This window comes from Sander vitreus, chromosome 18 (genome assembly GCF_031162955.1).
Source record: "Sander vitreus isolate 19-12246 chromosome 18, sanVit1, whole genome shotgun sequence".
NCBI classification, from domain to species: domain Eukaryota; kingdom Metazoa; phylum Chordata; class Actinopteri; order Perciformes; family Percidae; genus Sander; species Sander vitreus.
Genome location: NC_135872.1, coordinates 23,492,640 through 23,513,674, shown reverse-complemented (window position 1 = coordinate 23,513,674; position 21,035 = coordinate 23,492,640). Strand labels below are relative to the sequence as shown.

The 21,035-nt window shown below is 43.3% G+C and overlaps 1 protein-coding gene across 4 annotated transcripts in view; it reads right to left on the bottom strand.

The window, feature by feature from the left end:
• disp1 (dispatched homolog 1 (Drosophila)) overlaps positions 1-21,035 on the bottom strand; it is a 123,717-nt gene that overhangs the window by 19,182 nt on the left and 83,500 nt on the right. For all 4 annotated transcript variants that reach the window (XM_078274670.1, XM_078274669.1, XM_078274672.1 and 1 more), the window contains one exon: positions 16,927-17,605. In XM_078274670.1, the coding sequence (XP_078130796.1) occupies positions 16,927-17,564 (638 nt within the window). In that variant the 5' untranslated portion in view covers positions 17,565-17,605. The remainder of the gene's footprint in view (positions 1-16,926; positions 17,606-21,035) is intronic.

Here is a 21,035-nt window from a genome sequence, read left to right as displayed (position 1 = left end):
ATGGGCTAGAGGGGTCGGGGGGGGGGGGGATGTGAGAACTAGTGTATGTGGAGAGCATACAGAGGGAGGAGAGTGACAAGGAGCCAATAGATACTGTGATGTATCACAAATCTGCTAAAGCTCAATATGCAAATTAGTTAGATGGGGCCGGCGAACTTTTAAAAAAACATGGTGTGTGTCCCAGGTTAAAGGCAGGATTGGTAACTACTTCCAATGTAGACTGTTTTTCTATATAATATAGTTTGAAATGCTCTTTACAGGCCAACAGCAATAAATAACTTATGGGCTCTGAAAAAAACCCGAAAAAGATCCGTCATCTGTAGCTGCTGTAATCCTGTAAAAACGCCCGAGGGCAGGGGACGCAGACCCGAGGAGATGCTACTTTCAAACTATTGTTAGCTTTTCAGCATTACCAACCCTGCCTTTAAGGGAAGCAGTGCGGTAGTATGCCCTGCTATGCCTTACCACGCTCTGCTCACCCTACTTTGCCCTACCATGCCCTGCTACACCCTACCATACCCTGCTACGCCCTACCGTGCCCTGCTATGCCCTACCGCGCCCTGCTACGCCTTACTACGTCCTACCACGTCCTACCACGCCCTGCTACGCCCTGCTATACCCTACCACGCCCTGCTATGTCCCACCACGCCCTGCAACGCCCTACCAAGCCTTGCTATGCTCTACCACGCCCTGCTATGCCCTACCAAGCCCTGCTACGCCCTACCGCGCCCTGCCATGCCCTGCTATGCCACCAAGATTCAGGGTCTGTCAAGGTGTTTCCTCGCCCCTGTTGCACTAAATGCTTGCTCCTGGGGGAATTGTTGAGTCTTTAATTAAGTCAATTACAGAGTGTGGTCTAGACCTACTCTATATTCACTTCACTGTGATGGCTTTAATTAAAACACCCAGACCCACCCATCCCCATCCTTGGATTAGAATGGACAAACTTGGCCAGAAAAAACATTTGTAAGGATAAATGATCTGCTTTGTTATAATAAAATCAATATAATAGCCCTGACTAAAAGCTAAAAAGATTTTAAGTACAGTTCTCAGTGCATTACAGATTCACATGCCCACCGTAGAAAAAGTGGCCTTAATTTATCACAGAGGAACAGGAAGTGAGTTCTGAGGTCGGCCTCTGCTGCAGCCAATCAGGTCATTAGCACTCAGGACATTAGTGCTGTGATTTAAGCAATCTGGCCAGAGGGCCCAGAGAGGTTGTTGTCGTGTTTTTGCCCATTTTGCCGTCAAAGTCAAATCTGCGGAATGCTATAATTAGTGGTAATGGGAGGCACACATGAACTGGAGCTATTGGTGAGAATTTTACTCCACGGGGGTGGGTTAGGAAAGCTGTAAATCCCTTTAAAAGTTTCACTGGACACATTAATGTGACAGCCAGATGTAAAGTGGCAAACAGACACAAACATCGCTATTCTAGAGATACATATGTGATATATATGAAAAGGTTACTTGATAACGTTATTGATTAGAATCTGGTTTTGTATTCTAGGAGACTTGTTGACTGTTGTTCTCAAATACTGAATTATTCTTGTTTATAAAAATATGACAGAGTTCTTCCGTAAGCGACCTTTGACCTGGTTTAAAGCAAGAATGCCTAATGAAAACCACATTTCCCTGTCCTTCTTTGAACTAGTAGCCAAGGGAAAAATCTGTATTGCTAATGTAATTCTTTTGTCTGTGCTCTGTCTCTGTGCTTTCCATGTAGGGCCTTGAACTGCAGACCTGGCCCAAATATATGGCCCAAAAATGGAAGAGACGAGTTTACTGGGAAATAGTTGGAATGGATTTCCCAAAAGCGCTTTCGGGCATTATCTATTTGTCTACTGAAGGTCTGTTTTGAATTTTGGTCCGCAGCACTCCAATAGGAATCCATTTCAAGCCAATTGGAAAGATGCGGCGCAGCATACCTGAGCCGACCGTTTGGCCGCAGAATTTTTAACGACAAAGATGAATAGATCAAGAATCCATCAAGTCTATAGCAATAACTTATCCCGTTATTTCAGTATTCTTGCAACAAATTGCTTGTTGAATTTAAAACAAAGGAAAGGAAATCATTTCCAACATTGTTTTACTGAACACATTGAACATTAAATTGAATATAAAAACGCACCGCTAAAAAAGAATGACGGTTACATTATAAAGTGCAGTTTTCTGCTGATATTTTCTTTCAACTAAAACACACGTGTCTTTCGCGATATGTCGCAGACTTTCGCGATGCAGTTATAAAAACTACATATTGTGTAGCCCTAGCTAGCAACAGAGAGAGGTAATGTTGACAGATGATCACAGAGGCTCTACATTCAGCAGGATGACAACCCACAGCATCAGCTTTCGGATCACTTCTACTCATGACGCGTAAAAAAAACCCCCAAAAAAACACAACAAGAACTTCTCTCTCGCTCTCTACATCCAACTTTCTATCTCTTCTATCTCTCTTTCCCTGGCTTCTGCCCTCGCTCTTATTTTCTTTCCCTTTTCCCCCCGGCCCTGACTAACCTTTCAGTGTTATTCTATTTTACCAGAGGGAGCGTGTTTCAGGATCACTGGGCTAATTAATAAGGTAAACACAGACCGCCAGCCGCTCACTCAGCACTGTGCTGACAGAGCTGAGAAACAGAGAGGCAGTTGGGGACTGTTGTGGGGAGTGTGTGTGAGGGTAAGCTCTGTGTGTGTGTGTGTGTGTGTGTGTGTGCGCGCGCGAGCAATTTGTGGTCGTCTGAGATTTCACTGTAAGATATTCAGCTATGTATGATTTAGAGCTTTAAGGCAAGAAAGAGTGCGCCTGAAAGTACCTGATGTGTACGAACTGTAAAGGCAGAAGTGTTTTATAACATGTCTGAAAGGCTACAGCCATGGGTAAAAGTAGGCTGGCACGGCCCATTACTCCAAAACCACTAAAAGATTCAGTGGCGGTATGCAGCACCAGGAAGAGGGGACAGCAGCTGCTTGCCAAAACCCACATAAATCAACCCGTCAAACGGAGTATTGAGGCTGTTAGTATATGTGAGCATATCAGCGAGAAACGTGTGTATGGAGTGAAAGATGGGTGTGTACTAGGGCTGCACAATCAGGGCTCCAGACTACGACCAAATGGCATTTTGCCGTGCGAGTATTTCTTTACTCGTACTAGTATGATATGGGCTAGTACTCGCGCGTGTGACCTGCAAAGAGGAGAGAACGAGTCTGCCAGAGTTGACCAATGTGTGTGAGAGGTGGAGGGTCCATGAGTAAACTGCATAACGCTATGATATACTGTACACTTGTGTGTCTCCCTTTCGTGGCGTCACACTCGTCGTCAGCACATGCTGTGGCGCAGCGCTGTTGTTACCATGTTTTTAACGATCTGCAGCCGAAGTTCATCCCTTTTGTTTGCTAAAGGCCGTACACTGGCGAGGAAAATGCTGCGTAATCATAGCCGATAAGGAGTCAGCCTAACGTTAGCCTTCCTCTCTTTATCCCACTTTGTTTATGGTCTTAACGCGGCTTTCGTGCACTTATGGTCGGCGGAGCTGTGTTGCCAGACCTTGGCACTGTTTTATTCGGTCTCGTCACAAAATCGACCACATTTTTACTCAAGTCTTGTCTCAGATAAAAAGGGACGGTATTTTATTTCAACACCAACTGTAACTGTCACATTTTGTGGTGCCTTTTATATTCAATTCAACATTCAATTTGTTCAGTAAAAGAAAGCTGGAAATGATTTCCTTTCATTTGTATTAAATTCAACAAGCAGTTTGTTGGATTTCAGCAGAATACTGAAAGCTGCGGAAACGCAGAACTGAGTACACTTTAATATCTCTTTATTTATCGCAAGTTATATCGTTTTTGCGACATTCGACAACGTTATCGCATAGTTTCCTCTTATCGTGCAGCCCTAGTGGGTACTATATTATGTTACTTTTTACTATTTTTTGGCCTTTATGGCCCTTGTTCGATAGGAGAGCTGAAGACAGGAAAGTGGGGACAGAGAGAGGGATGACATGCAGCACAGGGCCGTGACAAGGAATGGGCCTCTGCACATGGGGCGCACGCCCCAACCAGGTGAGCCACCAGGGCGCTCCCAGGCATATCATTTGTGCAGAAAGTGTCCTTCTTAATTCATTCTGTCTCATTTTTCTTCTTAAATTCCCCTTCTTTTTTCAATAATAAAAATATCTGCCAAGTTTGAGGTATTTTCAAAGGTCAAGGTCTTATGGAAGTTGTTTGAAATATTACCCCAAAAGAAAAACTTACACCAGAGTAGATGTAATATTGTGAATGTCTTTTAAAGTGCCCATTTTATGAAAAAAAAAAAAAAAATCACTTTTTCTGGGATGTTTGGTTTCTGAATGTGTCCTGCCTTCGGTCTCCGGGTGAGCTGTTCAAAATAGGCACGGCTTTTTACATCACTAGCCGAAACGAGGTGGCTAACCGTAGCATGCTAGCGCATCTGAATGGCAAAACACTGCTACAACACACACTAGTTCACCATAATCTTCAAAAGAACTACTTCCATGTCCCTGTTCTGCAGGTATTCCACGTAAAGTTGGAAGTGCGCCCTCGTTTAGAGGAAGTCTCCCGGCTAATCCTGCCTTGTACTGACTGAGGTTGTAGAAACAAACAGCTAGCTAGATGATGTGATCCTTACCTAGCTGTTGCGCATGTGCGACTGCCAACAAAAGATGTTACAGAAGTGAGAGGTCTCACTCTGTAGCTAAAACAGAGACCTGAACACAGTGTGAGAAGAGGAGCAGCAGCAATGGGCAGTACAACAAAAATATGGTGTTTTTTGAAAATGAAATCATGTAAACCTGTTCTAATACAACCTCAAAATACAATTATGAACCTGAAAATGATCATGATATGGCCACTTTAAAATGAATAAAAACCAGGGAACATAAAATGTTGAGGTGGATATTTCTTCGTTGTGACTGAATGTGACCATACTTGCCAATGAACGTGCACGAGTCTGTATGTGTGTTGTTGTTGTACAGGAGTGTGTATGTGTGCCGGCCGGGTTCAGGGTGAGGGTTCAAAGCGGCGGTGGTGGTGGTGGTGGTGGGGGGGAGGGTTAACTGTCAACAGACAGGCGGGTAAATACTTCATGAACAAGGCCTTCAAGTCGAGGGCAGGAGCAATTAGTGTCAACCGTCAGGCTCCTGGGCCCGCCTCGGCCTGATTAGTGCCTTGCTGGAACGCTGCACACAATTAGAGGCTCGAACTAGCCGTGAAATAGCTCCAGACTACCAGCGCTGGAAAGGCAGAAAGACACTGCACTGTGCCTGATAAGTAGGTTTGTGTGTGTATATTTATACAAAAGGCTCTTATGGCTAAAGCAGCATACTGAGAGGGGTATTAACAATCCCCCAAAGAGATCCTAAGTGTATGGTAGGATGACATTAATATAACCGTAAATATTAAATAACCGCAAAAGGGGGTAGGGGATAAAACTAAATCAGTGTTAACAGCTTGTGAAGTAGAGACACTTCTAATGCTTGAATATGGACTCTTAAAGTTTGCCTATAATCGTGTGCAGACAATAAAAGTCTAAATGGAGCCTTTTAAGTAGCATGTGACATTTGGGTTGTCTAACAAAAAGGCCTGAAAATGAAGGAGGATAAAATTGGAGGAGCAGCGGTTCTGTAAACAAGCAATAAAATCCATCAGTGTAAACTCTTGTAAACCTATAACTCAGTACACAGGGACGGCTTTCAACAGTGGACCACACTAGCCTCAAAACAATGGGACAGAAAAGAAATAAACAAAAGAAATCTTAAAATAGAATTTCTCAGAGGAAACCAAATCTGAAGGCCTATGTTGCATTAGGACGCAGATATACAAGTGTGGATAATAAGTTAGAGGACAGCTAGATGTTCTGAGGTACATGAACGGCAGCAGTTGACACAGTGCGATTCACAGGGCATCACGTTTCTAATGGGCCTCCAATAAACACTGGAACAGGCCTGTGCTGTTTAAAGACGACGTTTAAATGGAGGTCAGCCGGGGACACACTCCTCTCATTATCAGCAGAGAGACAGAGACATTGGACATTTCATGGCAACACAAGTGTAGTAACTGCCATGTAGAGTTCTATTATGCATTGCTTTACATCTTTGTGTACCTACAGTAAGCATATGGCATCACGTATATGATCAGCCATGTCTGGATGTTACATGCTAGTATGAAGACAAACCATAAGCTTCTACTTATTGTTTTCACATTAACTAATTAATTGTAGGGGCGAGGCCTCATAACCGAGAATATATTGGGCCGTGATATTTAAATTACGATCGTTTCCAGCCGCTACATTAATCAATGTACGACCATTCTTACGCTCTGATTGGTGCGATACGAACGTTTCATGAATCACACGTGGAGCCTGTTGTAAGATGATTTCTGCACTCATGTCTGCGCTGGTTTCTACGATAGGTTGATAAATGAGGGCCTCTGTGTTTTCGTGTGTGTGTGTGTGTGTGTGTGTGTGTGTGTGTGTCCAGTGGTGAGCATGGCCTTTTTTTGGCTGCACCTGCCATTCCCCTGAATTCTTGGAGGTGAAATATGGGTGCACGCAAATTCCAGGCACACAGGATTTCAGCACTGTAGCCAATAGTTACAAGCTGTCAGTCAGTGTGACGTGTTTATTATGGCTGCTCCTCGCCTCGTCTTTATGACTTTAAGCTCACGAACCCGGAGCGGAGCACATGCAAGATGTGCAGCAGTTGTTGGGGTTAAAAAGCTCCCGAAAGACCTTCACATGACAAGATTGTGTTTTTTTTTTTTTTTAAGTGTTCCAGGGCAAGAAACTCATTTGGGATCCTATGCTATTAAAACTGTTACCATTAATGTGACAAATTAGGGCTGGGACAATATGTTTTTTTCCCCGATTCAATTCTTTTACGATACATGGGTGCCGATTCCATTTGAAGTATTGAGTACTTCTTTAAGAAAAACTAAAGTTGAATAATACACTTCTAGAGACAATATATCATGAGACATTACTAAAAACTAATTGTTTTCTAAGAAGAATGCACATCACGTCAGTCAGTCAGTCAGACATTTCATATGTAATTAAGTACATAACATGAATTTTCGGTCTGTTTTGCTGGAAACGGATATGATGTAGTCCCCCGTCAGCGGAACCGTATAGCCCGAAAATATGTGGGTGAATCATGGGTAAAAGAAATAAATGAAAAATATCGATGGAAAAGAATCAAATTAAAAAATCGTTGCAAATACAAATGTATAAATGTATACAAATATTCTACTCCAAGTCAAATTATAGTCTATGACAGGTGGGGAGTGCCAGCAGGAGTCTCCATTCCAGATGAATGAATGTGTCTGGCCAGAACATCCAAATCCAGAAATCCTTCTAAAACCTGCCAACCTTACACTGCATAGTTGAGTGCAACGGTGAGCAAGCCGACATTAGGTGGGTATGTGTGGCCAGTGAGAACAGCGGGGTTACTTAGAAGACCTCCAGAGGTGGAACCAATGGGTTCCAGCTGCTGCTGCACCAAAGATCCATCGGCTTCCTCCCACAGGCGTCTGTTAATACTGCCGGCTAAAAAAAGAAGTCCGACGGACACAAAGACAACGGCCATGGAGCAGGGATCCCGAGCGAACACGGTCACTGACACTTGGAAGTTTCTCCTCCACACTGAGTTCCCCTTTTAAAGCTAAGGCACCTTATTCGAATAAGATGAGTCACCTAGCTAACATTTAACAAATAGGTCTGCGTAAGCCGAGTGCAAAGGGAGCAAAGACAACATTTCTCATTTGAGAGAGGATCTGGCCACAGATCATTAGGCCTGGGCATGGTTTTGATTTGAACAATTCTGATTCAAATTCTGAATCTTCCTTTTCGATTCTCTATTCCAGTTTTACCGGGCTTTTTCAAAGTAAAATAAAGCCACACTTTAGAGGTCTGCTTACGGTGTTCCATGGCTGCAACACAACAAGCGCCTGGAAGTACGGTGGCGGTTTGGAACAGATGATCGGATTCAAAAACCAACTTTCAATTCCCAAATAACGATTCCAATAAAAAAAAATATTACATTGGAATCGTAATTGTTTTTAAAAGGTTCCAAGTTGGAACCAGTTCTCGATGCCCAATCCTACTGACGGTTGGAGAACAGGTAAAAATTGTAGAAATTGAGGACTGTTTTACCAGAAATCAATTCTTCTTCGCCTCTCTAAAACAGCAGCCTACACAGCAGGTTGTGCTGTGCTGCCACCAGCTACAGCAACAGCGGCAAAAAAAGAATTGACGGATGTTTCGATGGGGTGGCACTCATGTTGCAAATTTCACTTGCACTACTTTTTATACCGTTTTTATTTGACTAAATTGTGGCTGCACTTTAAAGCTTTAGTGCGTAACTTTTTGATATAAAAGAACGTCGGTTACATTCAAGCCGTTGCCAAATGAGTTGATACAAAGCTAATTAAGACTATCAGCTCCACAACTCTCTCTGTATTTCTCAGTATGGCTATGTTCAGAAGATTGGGTCGTCCGGCGACTTTCGCGCGCAGAAGCTCAATCACGCAATCACGGAAGGCTTGTATCATGTGGACACGCCGACAGTTTTGTTGTCATTACTTAGAATTCTTCATGGGGGTGACAGAAACCACACACTATAGCTTTAAAGTGCTCATATTATGCTTTTTGGGTTTTTCCCTTTCCTTTATTGTGTTATATATCTTTTTTGTGCATGTTATAGGTTTACAAAGTGAAAAAGCCCAAAGTCCACCCCAAAGGGACTTACCATCTCCAACAGAAAACACTGTTCACAAACTGCTCCAAACAGCTCTATTGTAGTCCAGCCTTTACTTCTGTGATGAACGTGCGTTCTGTGTTATAATGCTCGCCTAGCTGCTAGCGTGGCACGCCCTCATACTCTGCTTCTGACTGGCTAGTAGTCCTTACCTAGGTACTGCGCATGTGCGACTCCCAACAAAGATGGAACAGAAGTGAGATGTCTCACTCTGTAGCTAAAACAGAGAGCTCAACACACGGGGTGAAAAGAGGAGCTGCAGCAACGTGCAGTACAACAAAAATATGGTGTTTTTTGAAAATTAAACCATGTAAACCTATTCTGATATAACCTCTAAATACAATTATGAACCTGAAAATGAGCATAATATGAGCACTTTAGCAGTTTTTAAAAGGCATTGTTATTTATTCCTAGAATAATTTCTTTATGTTCTTTTCCAGTTATGACTGACTGTCAAACTAGATAATAAAAAAAATTCTTTGGCATTCGTTCTTTGTATCTTTGTACAAAAACAAGACATTTCAGGATGTCATCTTGGGCTTTGGGAAACACTCATCGACATTTTATAGACCAAACATTTAATCCATTAATTGAGAAAATAATGGACGCGTTAAATCGACAATGAAAATAATTCATTAGTTAGTTGCAGCCCTAGTATGGTGTACGATCAGATCCTTTAGTCTTAAAAGACATCTTTAAAAACAACTGGAATTCCCATTCTTTCCCATGCAGTTCCTTTGTTTCAGAAACGTTCTAGAACTAGAAAAAAAAGACTTTGCTTGCACTTGAACAAAAAGATGACACTAATCTACATAGGTTCAGACGATTAGGAAACCAGTCAATTTGCCCCCAACTCAAAGGCCTCGCCAACAGTTGCTATTCTTTATAATGTGCAAAGCCTTGTCAAGCTGACACCCTGAAACACAGATCACTTTCAGACAAACGCCTGCTGGTTGAGGCTTGCAGCTGTCTGACAGAGAGCGAGAGACCGAGGGAGACAAAAGAAAGGAAGACAAATAAAAAAAAAAATGTAATTAAAAAAGACAAACCAAAAATCTGGAATTTGATATTCTGGCAAACACAGCAAAGAAATGACAACAGAGGCCTACTGCACCGCTCAGACAGGTCAACACTGTGCAGACATGTATGATACGGCAAAAATGTTCGCGCCCATCCAGGGGATGAAAAGTTGCTCAATTACACATGATGAACCGCTCTGCACTTTGGAGTTGTCATGTTTTTATACAGTCGTCCCCTCCCCATGTGTCATAGCAACCAAACCACCCGGCACCTACAAATACTACAACATTCTTACTTACTTAAGATAGTAAAAGTTGACCTTTTCCTGAGACAGCGGAGGGAGAGACAGGAATTCTTGCTATCTGACAAGGCATGAATCTAAACCAAACTTGTGGTTGCCATAAACAACAAGATCTGTTGGGAGAGGCATCGGTGAACAGGGCAGAAACACTGCGCTCCAGGATAGCAAGGGGGAGGGTAAACACTCAACGTTAATCCGGATGGTTGAGTGTCAGCGAGCTGTGTGGTGGCTGCTGCAGGGTCAGCAGTGCAGGTAGAAGCAGGTTAGCTGAACCTCAGGAGCCCTGAAGCTACATACGGTCTGTGTCTCGCATTGCCAGACCTTCCTCCACGGCGCTGCGGTTGAGGGTCTGGCTCGGCCACACAACATTCCGGGATGGGAGAAAAACGTGCTCTGGTTCATTGGCGTTTCTTTAAACCAATCACAATCGTCATGGGCAGTGCTAAGACCCGGACGGAGCCACGGCGCATCTGCAAAATAGCCTTGGGAAGGAACTTGTTTTGGTGGAACGTGTGTACGTTCAAAGGTTGTTTTAGTCGTACAACAGAAAACTCAGATTGGACAGATAGTCTAGCTAGCTGTCTGGATTTACCCTGCAGAGATCTGAGGAGCAGTTAACCATAGTCCTCAGAAATCCACAAGAGTTTAGAACGCCAACACAAAGAAAGAGGAAGGGGACGGACAGCCGGCGGAACCTTATCTACGTTTAAACTAACACGCCCAAACCGCATATCTCATCAACATTCTCGTACACTGGGGTAAACAGGTTGCTGTAGTTGCCATTGTAATGTTAGCAGTTTAGTCCAAGAGAATGAGACATGGCCCAATCAGGCGGCGAAACGTTGGCGTCAAAGTCGGTGTTGCCAAAGGCCTCTGTTTGCGGCCGTTGAGATGGCAACACAACCACGGAGATTCCAGACCAAAACGGGGTCAGAAGGGTTTTCAAATGTCTCCGCTTTGGTGGCCCTGAGACGCCAGAGCAGTGTGAATGTGAGGTGTAAAGGTAGCAAAAGATATTCGTTTTTAAACCAAAACGTAGCAATTTAAATGTAGCCCTTAGGGACATCCGGCGGAAGCTCCAGCGGCACCGGAACACGAGCGTAAATGAAACGTCGTTGACATAGACTAGTGTTGGGCTTATTCTCTCCTGTGACAGTTCTCATACTGGGCTGGATCTAGCAGAGGTGTGTATTTGATTTCTCCCCCTACCCCCCAAAGTAAAGCCTTGAAACTGTAGCTGTTGTCTAAGTGTGCAATATGCATACTTAACTCCAGATTAACACTTTTGGGCTGCATGCTCAGGATTTTGCTCCACAGCAGCGATCGGTCATTTTCCAACAAGCTAAAAGGTCAAGCACAGAGACGGACAGAAGGCTAACATCTCCTTCATTTGTAGAAACAAAAGTTTGTACTTTTATTTAACCAACAACCCCGCCTTTTAACATTTTTGTAGAGCTGCAAAGAATAAGTCATTCATTGATTAGTTGTCAACTAATTCATTAATCGGCCACTATTTTAATAATGAATTAATCCATTTGAGTTATTTTTCATGACAAAATGTCTCCGATTCCAGTTTCTTAAATGTGAATATTTTCTAGTTTCTTGACTCCTCAGTGACAGTAAAGTGAATACTGAATATCTTTGAGGATGTCATCTTGGGCTTTGGGAAACGCTGATCGACATTTATCACCATTTTCTGACCAAACAATTAATCGAGAAAACAATCGACAGATTCATCGACTATAAAAAATAACCGTTAGTTGCAGCCCTATTTCCAAAAAGCTTAAAACATCCAGCACAGAGACCGACAGAAAGCTAACATCTCCTTCATTTGTGGACACAAAAGTTTGTATTTTTAATTTACCAGCCACTCTGCCTTTAACATACTCAAGTGTAAAACAGAAAGACATACAATCAAATCTGACACACAGTCATTGGTACAACTTCTCAAAGAAGCAGCCACAGCACAGGGGAAAAGGGATCCAACCATTTCCCCCCACAGTGCTTTGGCTTAAAAGCTTTCACCTGAAGCCTTTAAACCTGCTGGCACACACTGAGCTGACCCAGGCCAAACAGCTGACATCCCAAGGACACACTGTTTCCGTCCGATCTTAAATAATACACATAAAGTGGCTCCAAGAGATAATCTTAAAGCGGGGACACAGACATGGTCTTAATACTTTTAACAGACCCAGAGTGGGAAAAAAAAAGGCAAAGATAAACTGTGGATGGCTGAATCTGTACAGAAACTGCTGAGCTGTGCCTCGCTTTGTCCAAAAGATTTGGTTTATTTCATAAATGGGTAAGACCCAAAAAGGCTTTTTGATCGGTCTTAAAATAGAAACATTAGTACGGGCTAATCTTGGTGAATCATGTTGTGTGAAGCCGAGAACAGGAGGCATAAAAATCCCCTGGTGTGAAACGCACATAAAAAAGGTCTCCCCAAAAAGAGCTAAAGTTACAATTTGTCAGCGTGTGCGAGTGTGAGATGTGATCACAGATGTAATCCCTCGGCTAATCTGGCAGATCACAGCGCCGAAGCAGATCAAACCGATATCTGACACCATCTTGTCTGACTCCACACCCTCAAATTATCGAGGGTATTAGGAATATGTGGTATCTTGGTTTTCAGTCCATGTGTATGTGTGTGTGTGTGTGTGTGTGTGTGTGTGTGTGTGTTATATTTAACTGCCACTAAACTCCAGCAGCCCACAATACAGGGGTGAAGGACTGGAGGAAAAGGGAGACGAAGTCTGAAGGTTTTTGTTAACGTCTGGGATCATGGCTAAAACTACACAACTGAGACAGGTATATCGTTTCCTAGGTTTAATCTCACCATCTGACACACACACACACACACACACACACACACACACACACACACACACACACACACACACAACTGTACAGGAAGAGTGGGGAGTTGGGGATGCAGTGTTGGAGTGAACCCAGGCCCTGTAATTCAAACCTGTCATCGCTGAACAAGAGGGACCTGTTTGGTAAATAAGAGAGTGGTTCAACATTAGAGACGCAAACGTCCCACGCCACATCTGCTCTCCATTCTGATGTGGAACAGTAGACGGAGGAGGGAGGGAGGGACAGAGAGAGAGAGACGGATGAAGAAAAAAAGGTTAATAGAGTGAGACAAAAAACTGAAAAAAAAAAGAAAGTGACTGGGAGCAGGGAGGAGAAATAACCACAGATGCCGGTGAATGCATCTAAAGGCCTGCAACACAATCTTGTTTTGCCTCTGCCCACCCAGGGTTTCATTTGTGCGCACCACCAGGTTTGGTGCACAGTACGTTCCCACTGTGGCCGCACAAACCCCGGCTTTCAGCGCCACCCACAACGTCCCTCGCTCTAATGAAAGTTATGAGGGGGGATCCGACTTAATTTCAGCGAGGAAAATTCCACGGTGAAAGAAGAAATAGAGTCTCATGCAAATCAAGATTCCCCCACAACGAGCTGCTACCATAAAAAGGAGCAACGCAGGAGTAAATAGTTACTTTCTGCCCCCTGCCTATACACCCCTCTCTGTAGAGATGGTAAATATAGGATTATGCAAATGATTATGCAAGGCATTAAATGGTTCCAGTTTCAAATGCGGTGGAAGGCCTGTGGTCTCGGTGTGAAAGGGAAAGAACCAACTCACTAAATGTGGATCACCTGAGGAAAGAAAAGGGGAGTTTGCCAACAAATGAGTTCAATGCTGACATTCTGCTTCGACTGGAGAAGGCATGGTCACTGTGAGTGCGCTTGCATGCAGGCTTCATTTAATAAAATAATAAAAATATTTCTCTCTGTGGTGGATATGCTTTGCTTTGGCTGTTTGTATCCCAACAGCCAGGAGGGTCAAAACACAAACCATATAAAAAACTACAGAGAGCAGAATACAAAAAAGCCCCAATTTCATCCTGAACTGAATTGTAAAGAGCAGCATTCTGTGAAAAAGATGTTAACTATAGGTCTAAAGTTGAGCTTCTATATGTAGCCTAACAGATCTGCTTCAGATCGCCACATAAAGGAGCTTCGCCTGTTTTCAGAAGCTTTTGCTTCATTCTAATTGCAGTTTGTAAAGGGTAGGGTTGGGTACCGAAACGCGATGCCAATAGGGCACCGGTTCCGTGTCAGTAACGAGACCGAATAAGAACCTTTTTTTCGGTGCCTCATTTCGGTGCCTGACTATTTATTTATTTTTCTCAGAAGCATTGCTGCACGGGACGCTATGTTACTGTTAGCTACTGGCTGGATTAAACACAATGGTTAAAATGCTGGCAGTTTACATTAAAACGGTGTAAAGTGTGACTGTACTTCCCTGTAGAAGATTCCAACACCGGGACGTAACAGTCTGGCTGACTGCAGAAGCCGTTGTCGGAAAAACAACACAGACGGTGCGTTTACTTGAAACTCACCAGCCTTGTGGTGCATTCAAAGTTATTGTAAAATACCCTTTTCCTATCTGGTGCTTGTTTTTGTCGTTAACCAGCAATTTACAGGTGAAATAAGTCAGTTATAAGTTATAGTTATTACATTATTAATCAATCATTTAATTTTGACCATATGGCCTTAGCAATAAACAAGCCGTTCTTTAATGTCGCCAACTGTCGTTTTGTGCTCCTTTTTTATATTTTATATTATATATATTATAAATATATTATATATATATTTTGGTTCAGGCACCGCCACCGTTTAAAAAAAAGTTATTATATATATAAAATATAATAATTTTAGCACCGGTATCGGCAAAAACCCAAATGATACCCAACCCTTGTAAAGGGTTAAGACAAACACATCAACTCTTGCAGTCTAGACACACACCACACATGCTATGGTGCAGTGGTGGAATGTAACTAAGTACATTTACTCAAGTACTATACTTAAGTACCAATTTGAGGTACTTGTAGTAGAGTAGTAGAAAGTGGCATGAAAAGAAAAGACTCAAGTTCTTTTCATGCCACTTTCTTCTTCTACATACAACACTAATATAGTACAAGTCCAGCTGAAATGATTAGACGATTAAACACTTAGTTGATTGACAGAACTGTTTGGATCGTTTCCAGTTTCTAAAATGTGAGGATTTTTCTGCAAAATGTCCTGAAAATACTTAGATACTCTTACTTAAGTAACATTTTCAATGCAGGACTTGTAACAGAGTATTTTTAAAGTGCGGTATTGGTACTTTTACTTAAGTAAAGGATCTGAATACTTCTTCCACTGCTGCTATAGTAGACAAAAAGTACAAGTCAGGCCTGGCACAGAATGTGTGAAGTGTGCTTTCCAACTGTTACAAGGCACACTCCCGCCATTTTTATAGCGTGTCAATAAAACCAAAGTTTGTCGCATTAAAGTCAATTTGAACAAGACTCGGGGGCTCATTGTGGATTGTATAATCTCAAATCTCTTGCACTGCACCTGCTTGGCGCATTGAAGACAAATTCTTACCTGAAATGTCTATAAGTTAGTAAAATCATTAAGTGAAGTTCGTTTTATTTATATAACCCAACTCACAAGTTGCATCTCACAAACCCTCAACGGGCAAAAGGCTTATTATTAAGTTCCATCAGTCAGTGACTGCGGCAAACCTTCATTTGCTGTCATTCTTCCAACATGGTGGTGTAACCCATACCATGACAGGCCTCTATTTGGAGAAAAGCTGTTGGTAAAATAACCTTCCTGCTTTTCTTCAAAATTTTGCCCGTATGCATCATGGTCCCTAACAGCCGGAACCACCTCCTGCTGCATTCCAGGCCTAACGTGATCCCAAAACATGGCTGTGACATGTTATTAAGCATGAGGCAAAAAGGGAGGGAGTTATGGGGGCCTGGAGGGCCATGAGAGACCCTCTGTTGCCCAAACTGGGGATATGTTCGGGATCAATGAATACACAATCATCCACATACAGACGCAAGCAAACAAACACAGAGTCGAGCAACAGATTTGTACTCTTGGTGCAGACAAATATACACCCTGTGGAAAGAGTGGGTAAGAACTTGAACAAAAATGTAAAATAAAATAAAAAAAACACACACTAAGGCTGCGTGCAGACAGCCTGCGTCGGCCGTTAGACGGTCTTTGCATTGATTTTGAATGGGGGTAGTACATTTAGGCTGCGGTGGGGTTTGCCGCCGCAAAACAACGCAGCAGGCATGCGGCGAAAAGTTGAAACCGTCTTAACTTTTGGGAAAATGTAACCCGACGTACGCTGCGGTGGCCAATCATGTAGTGCAGAACAGACTTGCCAGTGTGTTCTGAGGCAGTGCGAGAGTCCCGTACATGTAAACAGGAAACATCACTGCCTCTATCGCTGCCACAAGACAGTTTTAAAACACTATGGAGGGGAAAACACCAAACACAAGCACCGAACTGCCCGGGAGTTTGGGTAACAGCTGACTGTTTCCTGCAACAACAAAGCCCAGTCGCTGATTTCTTTTCCTTCTCTCTTTTACTTCTGAAATGAAGCTGCCTTCAAGTGCGGTCAGACACGTTAAGATCTATAAACGATCTGACGGAAAACAGTAATTGTGAAATATAAAGAGTCTACTTGTGCTATTTTGTATTACCCTGCGGAAAATCTCCGGATCGCTTGTTTGGATCTGAATGCAGACTAAAGGCAACAACTAAAAAGTCCTACAAGACACAAAACACACTTATGGTGTCTCAGACTATTTCACAGCTGAGTTAGTTTAACATTTCAGATCAGGGAAATATCAAAATGCTACGACAAAGCCCACTATGTTTGGCAAACCGATACTGAGTAATGCTTCAGAATAAACTGAGAACTAATCTATTAGGAAAAGAATATTAACATCCCAAAGCCCTTCCCTCGCCCCTTACCTGATTCCGGGTGTCTGGTTCTGGAGGTGCTCCTGCCAGCGCTGCTGATGGTGGTGATGGAGACAGAGAGGAGAGGATGGGTGAGGAGGATGGGGCTGAGAGTATGTGCAGGCGGAGAGGCAGCACGGGCAGGATGAAGGGGTCCCGGGGCGGGGAATGGAGCCGGGGCACTCCGGCTGACCACAGGGGCAGCACAGGGCGGCGTGGAAGTGACAGTGCTGGCAGCAGAGTGGCGGGGGCTGGAGAGAAGGGGAGGACGAGGACGGAGAGAGGGCGGGAGGGGAGCAGAGGTGGCGTTTGGCCAGCCGCTGGGAGTCCACGCCGGCGGGGGAGGATTTGGACGGGGGAAGGCTCCTCAGGGAGCCGTTCTGTTTGACCACGCCGCCGTTTTGGCTCGGCCTGCTTGTTCTCTGGACCACATGCGATCTCTGCTGTTCTTTGGACGGCGCGTCCTTTACTACAACGTCTTCGTCGCCGTCCGCTGCGACGCAGTCGCCACTAGAGGCGGCGGTGAAAGGGTCCTGGTCGCCGCTGACTGGCATGCTGGTGTTCGGGGGGGCGTTTCCGTTGGCACTGAGAGGATGGTGCCCTCCGTTGCTCAGGGCGACAGGGTCGCCACAGGCATCACTCAGGGCCATGGTCCTCTCCCAGCGGGCCTGGCAGGAACACTGTCACTCCTCTGAGGGAGAAGAAGAAAACAAAAGAAAAGGAATGTTAGGCTCTGTTTAACAGCCCAAAACTGTAGGGTATGAGCTGCGAGGTAGTTTATATTAGGGCTGTGCAATTAAATGAACTAATCATTTCAAATTGTGATTACGATTTCGCCTCCTAACGACGCAAGTAAACTCTTATTCTGTCTTGTGTTCTGAATTTTAAAAAACGGGAAACGTATAGAGGGAAATCTCACAGTTCACGGTGTTTTCACTGTTGATTTGTTTAACTTTTCCACTGTTTTTTGTTTTTTTTTCTCTCAATAATTGCGACATCTTTCCAAAGACATCTTTCCAAAGGTCAATCATGTTCCCCTATCTCAGAGGTGGTGTGTAGCCAGACCATACTGCAGCGCTGTGGAGATAGGTCCGGCAACGGGAGACTATATCACTGCACATATAGTGCTTTTTTGATAAGCTATAACGAGTAAATTAATGAGCTTTAGTTTCAGTGGTAGGTGGATTTCACCGTTGGTCTTTATGCTAAGCTAAGCTAACGGTCCTTTGGCTCAACCTTCACATTTGATATTGATCTAACTCGCCAAGAAAAGTGTAAAAGCATATTTCCCAAACTGGCGCACCATTCCGTTAAACACATTGTTGCAAATGTGGTTTATACGTGATCCAGCCTATGTTTTCAGCTCTGTATCTGTCCATTGTCAGGAACACGTGTTGTTCCTCATAAGAGAAATAATGATTGGAGAAAGCTCTAAAATCAAGCGTAGACAGAAAAAGACCGCTGACACTGTTCCCACAGAGAACCCGGTTGGACGGCTCTGGGTGAGGATATAGACTACACCCAGGTAAAATGTTGGCAAGATGCTGTGCGCATGTGCGATCTGTTCATCTGGTATATGAGTAAAATAAACGGTAACACTTTACTTGAAGGTATCTACGTAAGAGTGACATGACACTGTCATGACACATGAACCCTAACCCTAAAGGCCCAGACAACAGAGCCGACGGCCGACCCTCGGCAGAAAAGGCAGTTGGGCTGATTAGTCTACCCGAGTTGGTCAAAAAAGTGCCTCGGAAAACACCGACAGCGACGAGACGTAATACGTCTCCGTAACAGCGGGCGGCACTAATCTGTATTGTCGCCCAAAAATTAAAACTGGCAGCTGATTGGACGAACGAAGTGGGTCTTGTTTCTCCGGAAATTCAAAGCCAGACTGTCATGGCGGCTCGTTCAGAATACGATCTCATATTGTACTAAAACAGTTCACTGAAACGTGTTTCTGAAAACATTTTAAGCGAGGAATAGGCCGTGCTGTTGCTGACTCTGTCTTCATTTCAGATCGACAAAGGTCAGTTTAAAAGATTTTCGTCAGATTTTGAGAGACTCTAGTCACGCTCATTCCGCTCCCCGTTTCCGGGTTAGCACTCCACCAATCAGATGGGTCATTTGAGTCCGACTGCCGGCAGTGCCCGCCCCGCCGATTATACATGTCAAATCGGCCAAAATGAAGGCCGACGGCCCCTCGGACGGACGACGGCACGGAACACACCGAACAGACTCGAGTCACTGACCTCGCCACACTGTCCGACGGCCGATTATCAGCTCTGTGCGTCCGGCCTCAACTCTAACCCTAACTTGTCATGACAAAAACCGAATGACACTTACTGACATCTGATGTCATAAATGTTTATGACTTGTTTATAATGTTTGACACGTTCATGACAGTGTCATGTCACTCTTATGTAGATACCTTCAAGTAAAGTGTAACCAAATAAACAACTGAGATTTAATCTACTACAACATGGATCTCTGTTCTTTTAGACTGGACAATTTCATAAAAAAGCCCCAACAATAAGTCCTCAGAAAGTGAGCCGGAGAGCCTTTTCCATTCCGAATGAGAGTGTGGGAAGAGAGGGACGGAGACTGCAGGGGGAAAATGAGACGGCTGAAAACTGTGTTCCAGTATAAGCATACAGTCAGCAAAAAAAATAAAATGAGGTTGTTCTGCAAAACTGAGGAAACTAATTACATTATGGATGCAAAAAAAATACAAAAAGTAGTCTTCTTAACTTCTCAAAAGTAGCATTTTCCACTACACATCTGTCGACATGTAAGTTGCCGTTTAGTATTTGATGGGGCAGGGTTCATTTTGCCACTAAACTGACACACACACACACAAGTAATGAAATGCCTGTTCTCAAGAGTCCAAAATGCACTTTACCAAACAAGCTTAACAGAGATCAGAGGGACTTTTAGCAGCCGCGAGGTAGAAGGAAAATATGCTTGACCCCCTTTCTCATCATCTTTTAATCCTAATTTCTTATTTGACTGGCATTTACGGTACTATGAGTTTAGACGGAGAGCTGTATATAAATAGATACTTTATTTATCCCCTTGGAGGAAGTTGGGTGTCCAGACCAAGTCAAAATTTGTTAAAAGTCATATAGAAAATACAACTAAGATTAAATCAGAATGGGAGAGCGACCTTGGCGTTGAAATCAAAAGTGAAGACTGGGACGACATCTGACTTACCTTATCCGTGTGTCTCACCACTAATAAGGCCAAGGAACTGCAATTTAGGATTAATCATAGACTACATATCACTACATTGAAGAGGAACAGAATGAACCCAGACTTATTTACTAAGTTTTGCGATAAGTGTAAGATTGAGGAAGGTGCATATGTCTACTGTCTATTGGACTGTGTACATACAGTATTCACAAATTTTGGGAAGACGTACGTAAAGAAATTGACATAATAGGACAGGCACTGAACATCTCTCCCTTATTCTGTATTCTTGGTATAGACCATCCTCCAGATATTCCTTCTAATCAGCTAAAACTTCTTAAAATCCTGCTCTTTTGTCCTAGGAGATGTATTTTTATTGAAGTGGGTGTCGGAGGAACCCCCTAGCGTTGCCCAATGGATATGCAGTGTACTGGAGTTTATGCCCCTCGAAGCCCTTAGCTCCTATCTGTTAGAGCAGGGGTCTTCAACATCTTTTAGGCCAGGGACCACTCAGCTGAAAGAGAGACAGACCAGGGACCCCCTACTACATATGTTATGACCAATGAGTTGCATATTAAACTGGGCCTACAATAATGTGCAGGTTGACTGAAAGCCTTTATACATACCTTTTGTGGTGCATGCAATATATTAACATAATTATTGACATTCATATATTTATACAGGTTTTAATGTTGAACATACATGTAACACAGCCAATCCTTAATCTTAACTGTATCTGTGGATGTCATCAATGTTGCGTACATTTAAAAACAAATCACAAATAGGCTGATTTATCTCTGCTAATAATATATAGGAATCATGTTTACGTACATTTTCAGATATATTAACTTTTGAACTTTTTTTTTATATGATTAAAACAATATCTTGGGGCCCCCCTGTAGTAACTCTGAGGACCCCCTAAGGGTCCTGGA